General features: G+C 40.7%; 1 protein-coding gene across 2 annotated transcripts in view; it reads right to left on the reverse strand.

Annotated features, from left to right (window-relative positions):
* The window catches only part of BEND2 (BEN domain containing 2), a 51,754-nt gene that overhangs the window by 25,384 nt on the left and 7,322 nt on the right, over nt 1-19,048 (reverse strand). For both annotated transcript variants that reach the window (XM_019529251.1, XM_019529250.1), the window contains exons 2-5: nt 12,364-12,525; nt 3,145-3,302; nt 630-701; nt 387-461 (exon numbers count right to left, since the gene is read on the reverse strand). In XM_019529251.1, coding sequence (XP_019384796.1) covers nt 387-461; nt 630-701; nt 3,145-3,302; nt 12,364-12,466 — 408 coding nt within the window. In that variant the 5' untranslated portion in view covers nt 12,467-12,525. The remainder of the gene's footprint in view (nt 1-386; nt 462-629; nt 702-3,144; nt 3,303-12,363; nt 12,526-19,048) is intronic.

Consider the following 19,048-nt stretch of genomic DNA (forward strand, 5'->3'; position numbering starts at 1 on the left):
ACTGATACAGAAAATAAACAACCGATTCTCCAATACAACATAAATAACAGAATTATGAGTTAGCTAATACTGTAAGAGTGACGATCAGATACTTTCAAAAGCTATGCATACATATGGTAGCCAAATATTACCCATTACCTTGTGGTCCTTCATAATAAATCAATCAGCTATACATTATATGTGCCTTAGTATTGAATTTTTAAAGGGCACGTTCAAGTTATTTGAGCAAAAATAAATCAAAGTATCATGGCTAAGTGAAAAACTGAATGTTGTGAAGTTACAAATCAATGCTACCATGGCGTATATCAGGGAGAGGTTTGTAATCATAATTTCAACTAATGTTTCAGAGAAGTTTATAAATTAATTCAAGGAAGAAAACATGATACCTGACAACAGTTGAGGACATCCATAAGGGTTTTCTGCTGATCTCTTGCGTAAGAAGCTTCAGACATAATACTTCCCTGTTTCATATATAACAAACAAACAAAAAAAACCAAACTAAATTCAAACTTGAAATCATGATTTTTTGTAGCAATCAACATACAAAGAGAAAACACCACCCTTACGACCTTCCCCTATAAAGCAGCAATTTTTAAGTCTGTCAAACAGCCTATAAAAAAATGACTTACACATTCATAATCTGGTTCATATTCATAAATGACACTGCCACCATCTTCATATTCTGCTTCCCTGGCTCTCATCTGGGGAAAAATATTGAGGAACATTAAAATAAAAAGCAGTAACAAATGGCAGGGCACAAAGCAGTCCAGCTGAACTGTGCATCTTTCAGGAATCCAAAGTACTGACCCAACACATCAGCGATGCAAGTCACTGCAGATTCTGCTAAATGCATCTGTTCTTTTATCAATCAACAATTTAAACATGTACACTGGCACATCAGTTTTCCTTTATAGGGATTGTGAATATTAAAAAAAAAAAGACATATATATCTTTTTATATTTTATTAACAACATTACATTAAAATTAAGAAGTAAAACAAAATCCACATCACCTTTCATATATTAAAATATTTATTTACTTTTTTCATTCATTTCACCTACAAACAGATGGACTAGTCCATTTCAATTTGTTGGCAGACAGTTCCTATTCAATATCACTTTCAGGTTCTCATATAGTAACACAATACTAACAAGGCACTATTACAGGAATATTTTCAATTAAAATATTTTAAAACACATTTAATTTAAATCTTTCTATTGTCCATGGTAACCCCCTCTCCCAAAACTAAAACTAAACATCTTTTCCTACTAGTGCCTTAAATAACCATAAGTAAATTGGTTAAATTTAAATCAGTTTTTAATCATATTAGGGTGTGAACAAACATACATTTTAGCCTTTAAAAGGCCAAAGGGAGATAGTGGCTGGAAGACCACAGCACCTGTTACAATTCAGCATCTGCAAGTTAGGTTGGTACTGGATTTAACAAGGGGTATAGACATGCAATGTTAGCTAAATCACTCCAACTTTAACTCTGATTCTTTCAGAGGCAAAGGTGAAATGGTTCTGTCACACTTCTATTGCTACACAATCATGCAGCTGTATGAATTATGCCACAACAGCTCTACTGATATCCTTTGATACCGATGAAAGTATGTCTATACCCCTTGTTAAATCCAGTGCAAACCTATTATAAACATATATTCTGGTCTAAGAGAATCGTATTTTGGTTTAGTTTAAAATCTTACCAATACATCCAAATGATAAATATAATCAAAGCAGCTGTTTGGTAGTACCTAGAGGCCAGAGCTCCAATGTACTAAGGACCATACAAATATATAAAACAAGGCTCCTATCAATTTAAGAGTCTATCACACACAATAACTATTTACATTTTTGTACCAGTTAAATAAATAGATTTATAAATCATACAACTGTTTCAAGCAAGTGCCACTCTGCATACAGATAAGCTCCTTTAGACATGGGTAAATTCCACATGGTATTCATGTCCTTGTGATCCTGGAATATAGAAGGTTTCTATACAGTTGAGGTATCTAGCTAGTTACTAAACCAGACACGGGTGTGGTGGGACAGCTCCAACAGCTGCTTTTTCTGTAGAAATTCAGGGCTTCATGAAATGTTGTTATTTTTCTTTGGAAAAACAATGTTATCTACTGTAGTTAGGAGAAGTTATCAGGTTGTACAGTTTTAAACTGTGTGTGAAAAGTGAAAGCCAAAATATTCTTAGTATTTTTAAATAAAAGCTGTTTAAATAGATGAAAAACAAAGAGCTAAGGTCTGATTTCTGTTGTGGAAAGCCCGTTTCAAGTAAAGCAGTAGATACAGGATTACATGTAGAACTGTGGAAGCAATCACAAAGTAATATTGTATTCTTGTCCTTTGAAAACTGCCTGTAGATAAAAATCAACAGTGCCACCATCTGGACAAAATTCTTTAAAAGAAAAGCCACTAATCTCTCAGTGAAGAATGCTAAAAATGCACAGAGTAAGCAGCTTTCTTGCCCAGCAATAAACTATGAATTTTGTGTTTAGTGTTTTTCATATTAGTCAAATTTATCTTGCTACTCATATAAAAAAAAAAATATGTGCTTTGCAAGACTGGCAAAATTCAAAAGTAGCTCAGCACCCTGTTTTGATACTGGAAGATTACCTCAATTGTTAATATTTTAAAGCATATATAACAATTATATATAGTAGGCTTTATCTAGACAATGAAGCTGCTGTAAAATAAACAAAGTAGTGACACTTAAATACAATAGTTAGTTCACACTAATAAGTATGCAATTGTTTTTAGGGCTTATGTATCTGGAGAGACAGGAAAATCAATTGGAAATGAGTAAATATGAGCATTTAAACCAGTTTATATAAATTCTATTTAACTCTGCTAATTTCAGTTAACTTTCCTGAGTGTTCCCAGATAGGCAAGCCCATATTTCATGTTAAAGTCAAAGGGGACCAACCCAAACTGCACAGAGGCAATTACTACAGTGTAAGTGCAGAAAAACTAATTCTAGAACTGTTATTTTGAGTTACTTCCCTAAACAGACAAGCTATTGGTACGTGAACATATAGTGCCCAGCTCAACAGGACTCCATCATTGTTAGGTACATCTAGGGCTGTACAATTTACCTGAAGGAGAAATAAGTGTTTGTTGGTACATACTTACTGTGCTATTTCCCAAGGGAGAGGGGACAAGTCGTCGTCTTTTATTATGCACATAAACAAAGTCTACTTGTTCTGGGTTGTGACTCTCTCTCTCCACACTTGCAGAATGGCTCATTTGTGACACCACTGGTTCACTCAGTACTGACAAACCTTCACCACCTGAAAAATCGGGTATAAGAAAATATGTTAACAAGCTCCTTTCACTGAATTAGACCTTTACAAGGAAAACATGCACAGTCATTTATGTTTAAACATCACAGCCATGTAAGATTTTTTGTTCATAGATTACCTGACACCAATTATTTACCCTCTACTATTTGTACTGAATTAAATTTAATTTAAAACTTTCTTCCGTCTAAACCTTCAGCAAAACCCAGCTCATTTACCTGTTGCATTTCACTCTGACATTATTTCAAACTTTTAAAGGAAAAAATTGGAAATCAGAATTTAAGTTTTTTTACCATGTGCTATAAGCTCACATTATCTTTTTTTACTTTATTTTCATTTTTCCCTTTCCTAATTGTTTGTTAGTTTTTGGGAGGGGGGTGTGTGCATGTGTGTTTGTTTCTACTGGGCTGTGCAAAGACAGACATGGCCCTAAGACTTGTTACACTGTAAAGTTCAGCCAGTAGAAATAGGTTGGTTAGGGGCATCAAAAGACTATCTTTGGCTGACCAAATTCTACAGCCAGAAACCTCAGTGCGGAAGCATTTCTGCTGGCAGAATGCAGCTTCTGTCAGAAGGGTGTTGTCACTCGGGGGAGTTGGTATAGCTGATGGCTGAAAAACCACTTCTAGAAGATCTACATTCACATCAGAAGGCCTGGCTCCAGTAGCACAGCCACATTACAGTGTGACAGAACTCCTATAATGTAAACTAAGACATGGTCCTTGCCTCCAGGACTCAAGACTTCAAATGCAAGTCCTGTTTTTAGATTAATGTTTTTGTTGTTATGCATTTATTTAACTGCATACATCAGTACTATATTGGCAAACTTCCACTTTGAACAGAAATTTGCTAGATACATAAAAAAGTGACAATAAAACTTTCTTTAGGTACATTAGAAGTCAAAGATCTACCAGGGAGTCAATTGGGCCCTTGGATGATCATGGTATCCAAGGTGTGCTAAAGGATAACAGGGCCATTGCTGAGCAACTAAATGCATTCTTTACATCTGTCTTCATGGTGGAAGTCATTAGGCAAATTCCCTCACCAGATCTCTTCCTCGGTACAGACAAGTCAGTGGAGCTGACCCAAACTGAGATTTCAATAGATGAGGTTGTGAAAGAAACTGATAAACTAAACAAAAGGAAATCACCAGGACTTGCTCGCTTTCCACCTAAGGTGCTGAAGGAGCTCAGATCAGAAATCGTCAAATTCCTAACTGTAGTAGGCAACCTACCGCTAACAGCTTTCGTTCCAGAGGACCAATGTGACTCCATATTTATAAAAGGCTCTACAGGGAACCAAGGAAACTGCAGACCAGTGAGTCTATCTTTTGTGCCTGGAAAACTGGTAGAAACAATAATAATAAAAAAGAATTGTTCAGCACCTCTGAGGAAGACCAGGACCAATGGATAAAACCACCTGGAAGGCCACTTCAGGCTCAATACCAGGAAAAACTCCTTCATAGTCAGGGTGCCCAGACTGTGGAATAAACTCACTCCAGAGGTGGTGCAGTCACCTACCCTGGAGGTTTTGAAGAGGAAACTGGACAGTTACCTCACTGGGGTCACCTAACCTCAGTTGTCTTCCTGCCTAGAGCGGGGGGGATGGACCCGATGATTTGCAAGGTCCCTTCCAGCCCCTAACCATCTATGAATCTATGAAACATATGGATGGACATGATGTACTGGGGAGGAATTAGCATGGTTTTGTCATGGGGAAATCATGCCTTAGCAACCTACTAGAGTTCTTTGATTGTGCCCATAAGCAAGTGGATCGTAGTATATCTGGATTTCCAAAAAAATCTTTGACAAGTTCCTTGTATCAGAGGCTCTGAATAAAGTTAGACAGTCATGAGATTACAGGTAAGGTCCTTTTGTAGATTAGAAATTTGCCAAAAGGTAGAAAACAATGAGTATAAATGGTCAGTTTTCTGGATGGAAAGGAGTGAATGGTAGGATCCCTCCAGAGATCTCTATTAGGATCAGTTTAACATATTCATAAATCATCTTGAAAAGGGGGTGAGTAGCATGGTAGTCAAATTTGCAGATGACACCAAATTATTTAAGTGGTAAAGACCAAGACAGACTGCGAGGAACTATGGAAAGAAGCAGCACTATTGAGCAAATGGGCAACTAAATGGCAGATGAAATTCATAGGTTCATAGTTGTTAGGGGCTGGAAAGGATCTTACAAATCGCTGGGCCCTGCACTTAGGCAGGAAAGACTGCTGGGATCAGATGACCCCAGCAAAATGGGCATCAAGATGTTTTTTGAAGATCACCAGTGTGGATGACTGTACAACCACTGGGAGGAGTCTGTTCCAAGCACTCAGCTTGTAAAGAAGTTTTTCCTTATGTCTAGCCTGAAGTGATCTTCAATCAGTTTATGCCCATTATTTCTTATCCTGAGAAGCTTTGGTGAATAGATGCTCCCCCAAGCCTCGGTGTATGTCCCTGATATACTTACAGGCTGCCACCAAGTTGTGACAGGGCAATGCTGATCCCTGCTGCACGACCTGGCTCCACAGGGAACAGAGAGCCACACTGGAGTCTTCTCCCCGCCACTGCCTGCCCCATGCAGCCCAACATTGCCAGGGCAGCATGGAGCGGGCAGCAGTGGCAAGGGGACCCCCAGCACAGATCTCTGCTCCTTGTGAAGCAGAGTTGCGTGGCAGGGACCAGCAGGCTTGCTCGCTGCTCTGTGCTGCTCCCCTGCCTCGCAACCCGGCATAACAGGAATCAGAGATCCATGCGGGGGTTTCCTCACCTGCATGGAGGGCAGCAGCCCTGCCCCAGATGAGTTAGTCCCATCCCCAACCTGTTCCCCACTGAGGCCCTGCAACCCTCAGCCCCAAGGCCCACCCGGCTAGCCAGGGCTGTACAAAGCTTCCCTTGCAGCCCATTCAAAATAGATTTGGAGGAAATTAACGAATCTCCTGAACAGATTCGGCCGAAATGAAACAGGACAGTGATCCAAAACACCAAAACGGATCGCTGTCCTCTGAAATGGCCGAATCCAAAACTGAATCAAAACACAGCCATTTCACACAGCCCTAATTAAGAGTGGTTTAGAGGGGCTTGCATATGAGGAGAAACTTAAAAGGCTAGGCCTATTCAGTATATAAAACAGACATTTGAGGGGGGACATAATAAAAAGGGTTTACAGAATACTAAATGGTGAAGAAAAAGTAAATAGGGATGTATTTTTTACTGTTTCTCACAATACAAGAACTAGGGGTCATAAAATAAAACTAATAGGTTGTAAGTTTAAAGCTAACAAAAATAAGTGCATTTTTGCACACTGTGCAACTGAAGTGTGGAACTCATTGCCACAAGATGTTGTGGAAGCTGACAACAGAGCTAGATTCAGAAAAAGGGACTGGACAAATTCTTGAAGGAAAAGTGCATCAGTAGCTATTGAGCGTAGAAGTTAAGGGTACAGCATCTAAACCAGATCTTCCTAGATCCTAAATGCTGGAGGCTGCAAGTGGGAGAAGAACAGTGGAAAAAACCCTGGTCATACCCTGTTCATTCTCTCTTGCAGCATCCACTCTGCCACTGCATGACATAGGACACTGGCCAAGATGGATTTAAAATCTGACCCAGTAAAGGGTAGTTCTTGTGAGACTGGATGCTATGTTTTATTCTACAGAAACTCTCCGACTAAGCTGCATTTTTTCTTAGAAGGAAAACTCTCTTGGTCATACTACTGTAAACTTGGGTTCTTCCCACTAGTCTACATATTGTTTCATATCTTGTACTTAGACTGGAATATCTTTGGTACAGATTTTCTTCATGGGTTTGTATAGTGCCTAGGCCCTGACCTCACTGGGATCCTTAGGTGCTATTGCTTTAATAATAATAATGATACATGCAGCAAGACTGGAGGGTGAGGTGTCCAAGTCGCTTTTGCCCATTTCCACAAATCTTGGGAAACTACTCTGTATTATCCAGAAACATATTTAAACTTACATGGATGGACTTTAACTGAAGCATTAAAAACAAATGAACAAACAAAAACAAAAACTCAGACTTTTCTCTCTCATACACAGAGGCTACAGCATTTGCCAAACCTACTGAAACTCAACTCACACACAGTGAGAAAGTACATCACCTCTTTATTCTGCCACTACTTCCACTATTACAACTTAAGATCTAAGTCCTAAATCAGTTCTATTACGATGGGCATGCACTTGCATCTTTAACTACACTGTCAAAAATGTTAACACAATAGCATGACAATTACATACAAGTGCTATACTAAGATTGCAAAGCCAAGAGCTCAAAAAAACATATGCTAGGGCTAAGACTGCCCAGGGAAAGCATTTTTCTGGAAACTTCAGAGCAAGATCTACTGAACACATACAAATGGCAATTCCATTTACAACTCCACTAAATCTTAAAATGGTTTTCATGGAAACAATGAAAGGTACATCTGTGCTTCTCAGACTTTTTCCCTGCCAAATTTCAAGTTACTGCCTCAAACCATAAAAGTACAGGAGGTTTTTCAAGAAGAAACTTTTAAAAGAAACAGGTGAAGGGAAAATAACATTAGCAGAATTACTTCTCTCTCTCAAATGTAAGTATCATTAAATACCAGCATTACTGTAGAGCCTGTGAGTTGTAGTCATAGAGCTAGTTCCCATTATGTTAGGCATTGTAGAAACACAGAACAAAAAAATGGTCCAGGCTCCAAAACAATTTAAGTGTTAAACAAGTGATCAGAGATGGAGGTAAACTGACATTGGGGGAAGTACAGAGAAATAATTGTCTTCCTGAGCAAGACAGGCAACAATATCAGTAGAGCAGGTGAACTATTGTGAAGTTTTTTGCGCACATCAAGGCAGAGGAGAATTTTAAGGAGCTTTGTGAATGTTTATGGGGAGCTCCTCCACATGACAGCATGAGAGAAAACACAGAAGTTGCTTGTTTGAAAAATCTAACAAATGGACAAGGGAGGATGACATCATAGCTCAACTGAAGGAGAGTCTTAACACCACAGTAATAATTGAGAGATGACACACAGGGTGGAGACAGATGATGAAAGACACCAAAAGTAAAAATGTGTAACTGATATTCAGGATACTGAGATGGGGAGGAGTAGAGATCAAAACATGCTTCCCCCAGCACATGTTCATTTAAAGGTGCCATGGGATCTGAGCCTCAGTCCCAACAAATGTACCTTCTGCTATGCCAGACATGCATGGCAGAAGGTGCAGTTTTGGAATCAGGGCTCAAATCTAAATTCCCTTTCCTCTTGCCAGTGTAGGGGGATCCAGCATCATGATCCCAGGCTCACCTTGCACTTGCAAGTTGAAAGCTAACATGAGATCCCTGTGCATTTCTGGGGCTGAGACCAAAAATCAGCTGATTGTCAGCCTTGGCCCTGGGACAGTCCTAGGCATGCCATGTTCAGTTTAAGGCACTGTGCAAACCACCCATTAAAATGGTCTACACATGGAACATTTTTATGGCTGGTTTGCCATTCATTGTACCTCAGATTGGGTGCACTTACAGCACCCTTGCCATTTATGCCACAATTAACAAGTTAACAGCATGTAATATGTGCAGGAGCCCAAAGAAAGAAAATGTGGTCAAAGTGCTGTGCAAGGAAAATTATCTAATGGTGCTCTGAACAGACGTAGGGGGCCAAATTTTATTTGCCAAGAGAAGAGGAGAGAGTTGCAGTAATTGAGATGTGAGATGACAGCTGGACATAAATTTCAGCAGTGTGGACAGAGAGGAATGTTGCTTTAGAAATGCTATGCTGAAAAACTCTCTGAGACATGAAGACCTAAAAAGAGGGTCACATAAAAAAGGATGCCTAAGATACAGGCACAAATGACAGCTAAAATGGTGATGCTGTGCCCAGTGATGTTGAGGAAGCTTTTGCGGGGAGGGAAATGAATCAATCTGTTTTACTCCTGTTGTACTTAATCTGATAGCTAGACATCCAGAGGAAGAGGCTAAGATTTTATTTTGAAGAGACACGTCTGGAGTGGCCAGCTATTCTTGAGTCATCCGTGTAAGCGCAGTGGTTGCATTTGCATGTGCAGATGAATTTTCTTATCTAAGTGTAATGTATGCCTTGTTGGAGCATTGATTAACATATGTTGCTTACACAAAGGTTTGCCAAAACATTGATCAGAGTAGGCCTTACCAGGAATTCTGACCAATGCATGAACTTTTCACATAAACAAAACTTGGCATGTGAGCTGGATGTGCATTTTTACCAAGAGATGGGAGGGAGAGATTATGGTACAATGTAGGATAGTGCAGTACCAGGATGATAAGCCTGGAACAGGAACACCCAGGTTGCAATGTGAAACAAGCCCATGGTACAAGGATAGTTTGCAACATTCAAGATACAAATGGAATGACACGTACTTTGGTATGATCATTGTATAACAGGAGAATTAGGGGGCAGGGGAATTTTGCAGTGGCCTGGGGAAGTGGGTGTAGCATTGTACCAACTACCATGTCACAGGCATAAATGCCTTAATTCCTGGTCTGATGCATTTGTTAGGCCAAAACATGTTAGGGCTTGGCCCATAGACAATAACTCTGGCCAGTACTTTGCTACCAAACCAAGCCTGTGGTCATTCTTTAAGACAAGATTGGTTTGGGAATCTTTTGGCTCCAACTTGTTAACACTGCAGTTCTTGAAACTTCAACACTGGGAACACATCAATAACATCCAACAAGAACAGCAGCAACATCACTGATAATCCCAAATGACAAGTAGTAGTAGTTCATAGATTGAGCCCCACAGACAATCCATCTTGAAAATGGCTCAGCCACATATGCTGAAAATGTATGTATAATACATCAGCTTATGCCAGAGAAAAAGCATGAATATTTTCAGTCCAAATGGTTACCTTCTATATAGTTATGATGAGCAAAAACAAATTCTTACAGGAGGAAATGCTAATCAATGGTAATAGCTGCCAAATCTTACTTGAACAAAACTCTTTAAAAGAGAAAAAAAATCTTACTCCACTGTCATTTAAAAATAAGAAGGCTATTTGTGCACCACTTTGTTGGGCTCACAAAACGTTCACTATATTTCTTCAGTTGGTTCTGAAATAATAGTTAAATTATCTTCAGAAACTTGGACTGCCATGTCTATAATACAGGTTTACAAATATAACGTTCTAGTATGTTTGTTCTGCTTTATTTAAAAAACAAACAAACATGCACACAACACACACATAACTAGGGTGAAGTTGTCACAAACCCTACCATATTTTTCAGTGTTTGTGGGATGTCATGCAGGTTTTCTTGTGTTTGTTTTACTGATGTGGCATGCATGCTTTCATTGAAAATCTAATATTATGCTGTGTCCATTTTTGATGTGTTTACTATATGGATTATATTATGCTGTCTACATATATCTTCATGATTTTAGATGCGACTTAGTCAAAGCAACGCAGGGATGCATACTTGAGGAAAAGGTAGTAGGTAAAACAGCTAAACATCTCTTGCCATTGCGTTACTAGGACAAGAACAGCTGCCATTCTCAAACAGAGGCAGAAGGGGCTGTTGTTGGGAGGACCATCCAAGGTACTGTCTGCTTGTAATAGAAGAATCAACCCCTCAGTAGCAAAGGCATCTCAGAGAAATGGGCGATTATCTAGAAAACTCCAAGGATGTATGAGCACTGTTTGGATACACTGCTGATTCTGGGGGCTGGCTTGAACATATTTAAGAGTTATCTAGTAGATAGTCCAGGGATTTTGGATTATCTCAGTCCAGATCACCAGTAGTCAGGCTGGCAGGATCAGCAGGAGGGCTGATTTCTGAAAACAGTAATGGCCCTGGGAGGGGGCAAAGCTGTAGCCAGATTAGAGTGGTCTACCACTTTAAGTGACAACAAGTGATAATTCAGTAAGCAGCACAGTAGCATCTCATGCAGCCAAACAGTCGCAATCAATATGAGAGCAGTCCTTTCCCTTTCTTCCCCCTCCCTCTCCTTGCTTTCTGTTTCCCTAAAGGCAAACCCAGCTGCAGCTTCAAAACATTTAGAAACTTTTGAAACGTTTCAACTGCCCTTTTTTCATTTTGAGGCTGTTTCAAAGCCCTTCGCTTTGTTTTGATTTTGCTGTTTTGAGCTCGAAATGCGTCAAAACAGCATCGAAATGAAACAGCCGATGAAATTTTGCACAGCCCTACTGTGGGGTCCAATATAAGGGCAGTGAAGCTGAAGCTTGTGGAGATAAGGAATTGTCCCAGGGTAAACCTTGGCCTGTTCCTTGGGACAAACAGCAGAACAACAGGGGGAAACCTGGGGCTCTTTGGGCACCCCATGGACAGGTTTGTGACAGAGAATAAAAAAAAAACTCAATATAGAAATTGTACAAAACCAAAAGTAAACTTTACTAGCAAGCAAAGAGTAAGTTGTTCAAATTTCATGAGTGTTATAAAACCTAGTAACTGGCTAAGATCTGAAGAACAATCCAACAAGAATTGCTATAGATATTAATGTTTAGGAATGTTTAGAACACTCTTTTTCTTTGTCCATTTCCCAAGTAAAGCAGGTATTTTGCTTTTGAAAATACTTTGATGCACACACCCAACAAAGGTAACCACTTATACACACCACCCAACAATCATTATAAGCGTATTATATCTAAGAGTAAGCAAGCAAAATCTTTGAAAGACTACAGCTCAGTTCTTCCCTGGTCCAGAGTTCACAATAGGCAAAACTACATATACCTGACGATACCGTTTAAAGGAATCGTATACTAAACGATATATATGAAAGATATATACTAAAATTTTCATTATCCCCTCACTGTTCCCAATAAATTATCCCAACCATTTTAGTTCAGGCTCTCTCTACTTGGTAGCCAATTTTTTTTCTGGGATCATTTATGCCAAATCAGTCAAACTATTAATTACCACCATGCAGAGATCTTAAAAAAAATAGGACACAGAGCTCAGAAAAAGGAATGGGGCATATAAGAGGGGTAAAGATACAGTAATCATTAACCACATGCTGTTAGAAGACTGTGGACATTAACTTTCAGGGCAGAAGAAATTAATTTTAATTACCATATGCAAGCTGAGTCATGTAGCGATCATCACTGTTAACTTGAGAATTTTGTTCCACAGACAAGCAGTTTTGTGTGGACAGTTCATTTTCTGCATCTTCCATTTCAGAATTTTCAATTATCACAGCTTCAACATCATCCTCAACACTCACAGAAACATAATCTAAAAGCACATACAGGAAGAGAAAGAAATAAAACAGGATAAAATTCTGCATACCAGTCCCAGGGAAGTAGCATATTTTCAGCAACTGGCATGGTAAGAATAAGGTGACAATTTAATACAATATAAACTGAACAATATAAGTGGTTAAGTATGAAATTAGTTTCCAAAACATGCTTTACATTTTTAAGTGATAAAGGAGGAAGCTGACCACAGCATTTTGGGTGCTATTTTCAAAACTGCTTAGCTTAACACTTTCAGTTCTATTATGATAGGCATGCACTAGCATCTTTAACTACACTGTCAAAAATGTTAACACAATAGCATGACAATTACATACAAGTGTTATTCTAAGACTGCAAAGCCAGACTTGAGTAGGAATTGTTCAGCCAACACAGAACACTGGAAAAATCCCACCACGCTTTCTGTTCTAATATCTAATGGCACTGAAAAAATCAAGACATGCTTCAGGCTGGGAATCACTGGTCTATAGTAACCACGGGAGCAAGCATTTATTGCAAAAACCAGTGTATAACAGTCCAGTAACACTGTTGATTGACATCTGCAGACCACCCTACATAAATATTGGCATAGCAATAATCCATAAGGCCTTGATGAACCATGGAGATATAGCCCTTTCTGATGATGAAGTCTGGGACCTCGTGTGTGCGCCTGCAGGACGGGGGTCTGGGAGGGTGGGGTTAGTATGACTCCACTACAGTTTGGGAACCCCAAATATGCAAACATTACTGACTGCCTGTGTAAGTATTGCTGACTCTTCCCACGTGGAAGGGAAGAGGAGAATCAACTCTTCTTGGTAACAGTGTACACCCCCACAGTAAGTGCCTCAATTGTAGCTCTACCAGTAATCACAGCTTGCAAACATGCTCCACCTCCCTGATATAGCTTTGAAAACGGAACTGGTTGGCTCACAACAGCCAAAGTTATAAAATCAGATGAATCAAGTGAATTGCTTAGTTTCCCCCTCAGTCCCAGAATTCCACTGCCCAGCAGCAGAGCAATGTGTCATGGGACAGCTAACCAGAAGGCCAAACACCAATTTCAAAACTGGTGTGCTGGGTGGTCACTAAGATAAGCAGCAAAGTGCCTTATCTCAGGATTACAATGCAGCACGTAGATAAGTTATTGCAGCAGATTTTATGTATCTATATTAGATGATCCACAAGTTTAAAGTGCAAATATACCCTAAGACAGCAGCATGGGTGCTTTCTAGAGTTTAGATTATGGAATTTTGATATGGAACAGAAAAAGTCAGCTTGTTTTAAAACTTGTATAATTACAAGAAGCAAAATGCTGATATCCTGTTTTGATTGATGGTTGATGCCAATAAAATAATTGTTCCTCTGCACAGAGGTGCATAAAAGAGGGAAGATGTTCACATTTCTTTTAGGAAATATTCTATTATCTATTCACATTTTGTATTAGAAGTGGTTTTAAAAACAAATGATACAGATAATTCACAATTAACAAGATTTACTTAAAAGGAATTGAGGAAGCTTGCTCAATTAAAAATAGTACTTCGTCTCTCTGAAATTCCATCAGCAATTTGGACCTTTGCTGGCAAACTAAAATGTAGCACTCCCTAAGTTACCAGAACTATTCAATTAGGAAGACACTTAGCAATGGCAAGTATTCCCAAATAAATGTAAATATATTTTGAAAATTCAGCATAGACTGTCACGATAATGTCACCATTTCTCCCAAGCATTCATTTAGTTAATCACAGCAGTTTTACTTCACAGAGAAGAATTAATAATGGGGTACACTCCTTTCCTATTTTAGAGTGAATTACTATTTCTGCTGTTTTTGCACTTCTCTAAATAAAACTCAAGTGTCTTTAACCCTCCTGGCATGTTAATTGCATCATGAACTCCTACCAATAATGAGAAATACTGACTGAAGTAAAGATCTAATTATGAGACTGGGGGCCCATGGAGTTCCTGGGCAACAGGAGAGACCTTGTATTTGGGTGACATGCCATTAGCAGTTGTATGTACGGTGACCACCTGTCCTTAATTGGATGGGATAGTCCCGGAATGGGAACATCAAGTCCCGGTCCTGGGCTGCATGACTCCAGGACAGCATTTGGCCCAGATTCACCATGTTGTGCAGTGATCTGTGTTTTCCATTCCCAGAAAAAAAAAGAGGAAATGGTGGGCTTCCCCTCGCAGGCTGGGAGAGTTCCAGCCTGCAAGGGGCTGCTTGGGGCTGGGGGGAGCAGGGTGTAGGAGGCACCATGTCCATGTTTGTGCATGCCCACATGCACGTTGCCAGGGATACAGGCAGTGCGGAGAGCAGTTTCCTGCAGAAAAGTCTGTGGGGGGAGGGATGGACTGAGGCCCCCCCATGGTGAGGGAGAGAGTGGGGCAGGGTTGGCAGATAGGGCTGGATGGGGGAAGATGCAGTGGCTCTACAGCAGGGGTGGGCAAAATACGGCCCATGGGACGGATGCAGTCTGTGAGGCCATTCCATCCAGCCCGCCGGGCCCCTAAAAAAATTTTGAAAATTAATATTTATCTGTCTTTGGTTCCTATCAAAAACAACAGGAACCAATGGCAGTAGGACCCAGGGGAAGCCCAGCAAGCTCCCACAACAGCAGGGCCCGCCTGGCCATGCCCCCCTAGCCGGAGGCCCCAGCAGGGGCTTCTGGCCTGGGACCATGTGGCTACACCAGCACTGGAAATTCAGGTAAGGGAGAGGGACTTTGGGCAGGGAAGGAGCCCGGGGAAAAGTGGCCCCTCCCCCACCCTGTGGTTGGTGCTCCCTGCTGCAGCTGCTTGCAGCCCATGCGGGGCTGTCCTGAGCAAGCACACGCAGCCCCATGTGGGCTGTGACCAGCAGCACCAGGGGGTGCCAGCCACGGGGCAGGTGAGGGGCCACTTTTCCCCATGCTCAGCACCAGCTTGTAACTTGCCCCTGCAGCCAACCTGGGACCTGTGCTGGCTCCGGGCTCACCCGTTGGGGCTGTGCCACAACAGCAGCAGCTGCGGCCCCCTCACTTGCTGCGCCAGGCAGTGTTTGCTGCTGTTGTCTGCCTGGAACTTGTGCGCTGCGCAGCCCAGAGGCGGCAGTGGCAAACACTGCCCAGCACGGCAAGTGAGGGGTTCCACAGTTGCTGCTGCCACAGCGCAGCCCTGATGGGCGAGCCCAGAGCTGGCACAGGGCCCAGGCTAGCAGCGGCAGTGGGTTACAAGTTGGGCTGAGTGCGGGGAAAAGAGGCCCTTCCTCTGCCCCACAGCCAGCACCTCATGCTGTAGCCGCTCGCAGCCTGCTGCTTTGTGTCCGAGAGAGAAGCAGCAGCTATCTTTGGGACTCTATGCTTCTATTCCAGAAAAGTAAAATGGGCTACCCCAAATCTGGAGAACTGATTTTTGGAGAGAAGGTGCATGTGGTATGCAAGTAAATATGACTATACTTATTAAATATTGTACGTGTCCACTGCGGGGACACAATATCCCAACTTTGCAGAGAAAACAAAGTTTATATAGGTGGCTTCCTTTTTAAGTATTGTGGTCACACATTCTTATAGAAAAATGTTACCCTTATTCAATTAAACTTTTTCATGATTTAAAAACTGCTCTACAAAAGAATATTTCTGGTATTTACCCAAAGAAACATCAAAAAGTTTTTCCTTCAAAATATTTTGGGCTTTTTTAATGTTAATTTACATGAAGGACACACAGCACTCTCTAATAGCAAGCCCACTGCAGACAAATACTATGCTAGGTGCTCCGTAGAAAACAGGCAATGGATATGCAATACACGTGGGTATTTCTTAAGTAGAAACTGAAAATTATGCCAGGCTTTTCCTTCCATTTATATTAATGTCAATGTAACACTAGAATGAAGCCACCAAATCAAACCAAGATCTAAATCCAGATTTCTGGAAGAAAGGAGATAACAAATCTTAGTAACTAATTGAATACTTCCAACACACACAACAACAACAAATATTCAGGTTTCCTTTTAATCTCTTTCAAAATAAAAATAAAAACAAAAATTAAGAAAAACACAGTCTCAGGTTTGGGGATGTACCTTCTCCAAGAGAAAATAATTTCCCTTTTTCCTTCCCAAACACAAAAGAGTTCAGGTTTTACTGAACAGCAAATTAAATATTACAGTTAAAATTAATAAAGAGAGTACATTTTACCTTTAGTTTTTTAATGGCATATCTAGTCATTCCAATTAATAAGCAGGTTAACAACTTCCTTTCTAGAAACTCAGCATTTAACTTGCTTACATCTAAATTAGCATATGACATGTGTTATACTGTTCTGAATTTCTGGTATTACAGTATTATTGATTTAATTTTAATAAATCATGCATGTTCATTTTGGAGGTGCTTCAGCATTTTTAGTACGTAGGTTTGGAAGAGCTCTAGTATGCTTTTGCAAGGCACCATCGTGTAGAATCTCTCTGGGAGAGTTAAAAGCGTTTAACAATGCAGTTCTGTCCACTTTGTAATGATTTATTACAGATCAAGCTGTTCAACATTATGCCTACCTACATCAGTAGAATGCCTCAGAATAATTTCTTAAACTGTAATGACATCTTAAACTAGAGCTTATATCTGACAAGATCAAAATTACTGCTTTCAGAATTACTACTCTCCAAAGTGACTATTCAAAGAAAACTCCTTTGCCAAGTTTCTACAACATAAATTGCTTGGAGGGGGTAGGAAGCTTTGTAACCATAAGAAATTACATTAAGAAAAACCTAAACTGAAAAAAGGATGATTACTCCACACACACACACACAAAAAGCTTTGTACTTACTTAAACTCAGTGTAAACAATGATCGTTTACTAAAGGAACAGCCCACACTAAGCCTTTCTCACCATTAGGTTCCTTCCTTTGGGTCTCAGAGGGTTTCATGCTTCTAATAGCTGCTTTGAAACTGGCACATAGATCCTAATCAGCCCAAGGCTGCTTTAGAAGCCTTGAAATTGAAATTGATCCTAGGCCATTTTCCCAATTGTACAATTAGAGTAAAATTAAAAGTAGATCTTGGTCCTAGAGACTGTCTATGCAGTTAAGTAGTTTGTGCACCCAGGGTGCCTACAAACATTCAGGGGCCTGCTCTAAAATCATGGTGCTTTACATAATGCACAGTGATTTAGAGCCTCCCCCACCCCCAAACATTTGCGCGGGGGGGGGGGGTTTGTGTAAAGTCTGCCTGCACCCACCCTCCTTCCCACCCCCCTAGCTCCAGGGTTGTCAGAGGGGGTAGAAGGAAGAGGGGAAGTAGCAAATAGCAACATGAAGTTGTCAGCCACTTTCAATGGCCAGAGCTGGGGCTGGGGGGAACAAAGCACCCTCATCTCACCAGCCTGGCCGGCTCCCTGCAATGCCCCAGCTGGTGGGGGGAGGGGCAGTGAGGCAAGGGGGGGTGCCCTCAGCTCTAGCCATTCAAAGAAGCATCAGCTCCATGCTGCTGCTCCCCCTACCCCTCCTGCTGACAGACCCTCCTCTGTGGAAAAAATTAACCCTGGGGGGAACACAAATTCCCAATGGCATTCTGTTTTAGAGTGCCTTAATCTAATACTGCATTTGACTAGGGTTAATTTTTCACGTGCTAGGTCATTTTAAAAGTTCTCTGCAGTCATGCACATGTGTTAAGCCATGCCTGTAGGGTGCCTTCAGGGGCTTGGCTGAACGAAAAATGTAATTTGGGTAAGCACTCTTAACTGATATGCAAAAAACCAGTATTTGTTACAATGTAAAACAGTCAAGGAGTCAGTACCATCATCCACTTAGGAAGTTAAATTATATGCATAAATGGTATGTGCAGGAAATGCAAGACTTTAATTTGGACTTTGCCTAATTTTAAGTTGCCTGTGCAATTGTAATTCAGCTGCCTTGTGCATATGGATTGTGAGAGTCTTTAATTCCATTATCATCCTTTTTTCCCCACAACAGTCCCTGCCTGGGCAGAAGATGCACAAGATAGAACTGTCCAGGGAATATTTCTGGGGTTGCAACAGATGGAAGCATGATCAGCTGAACACTCCCCCTTTGATGCAGAAGTGAAAAGGTATGTACAGCTACATCATGGAATTGCAGAAAGAGAAGGTGGTTTTATAATTGAGGCAGTTAAATGATACCAGGTATTGAATTCTGTACCTGTCCCTGTCACAGAAGTCCCGTGTGTGCTAAAAAATGCGTCGGTGACTTGGCCTTTCACAGAGAGCCATTATACATGTATTATTTTCATAGATTTCATAGATTTTAGGGTTGGAAGGGACCTATTAGATCATCGAGTCTAGCTCCCTGCCCTGGGCAGGAAAGAGTGCTGAGGTCAGATAACCCCAGCCAGGTGCTTGTCCAATCTCCTCTTAAATACCTCCAAAAGGTACCACCTCCCTTGGAAGCATAGTCCATATTTTGACAACCCTCACTGTAAGGAATTTTTTCCTGATGTCCAATCTAAATTTGCTAAATTTGTGGCCATTGTTTCTAGTTACCCTGAAGGGTGCCCTGGCAAGTATCATATCCCCTATTTCCTG

Source organism: Crocodylus porosus, unplaced genomic scaffold (assembly GCF_001723895.1).
Source record: "Crocodylus porosus isolate Cpor-Errol unplaced genomic scaffold, CroPor_comp1, whole genome shotgun sequence".
Taxonomy (NCBI): domain Eukaryota; kingdom Metazoa; phylum Chordata; order Crocodylia; family Crocodylidae; genus Crocodylus; species Crocodylus porosus.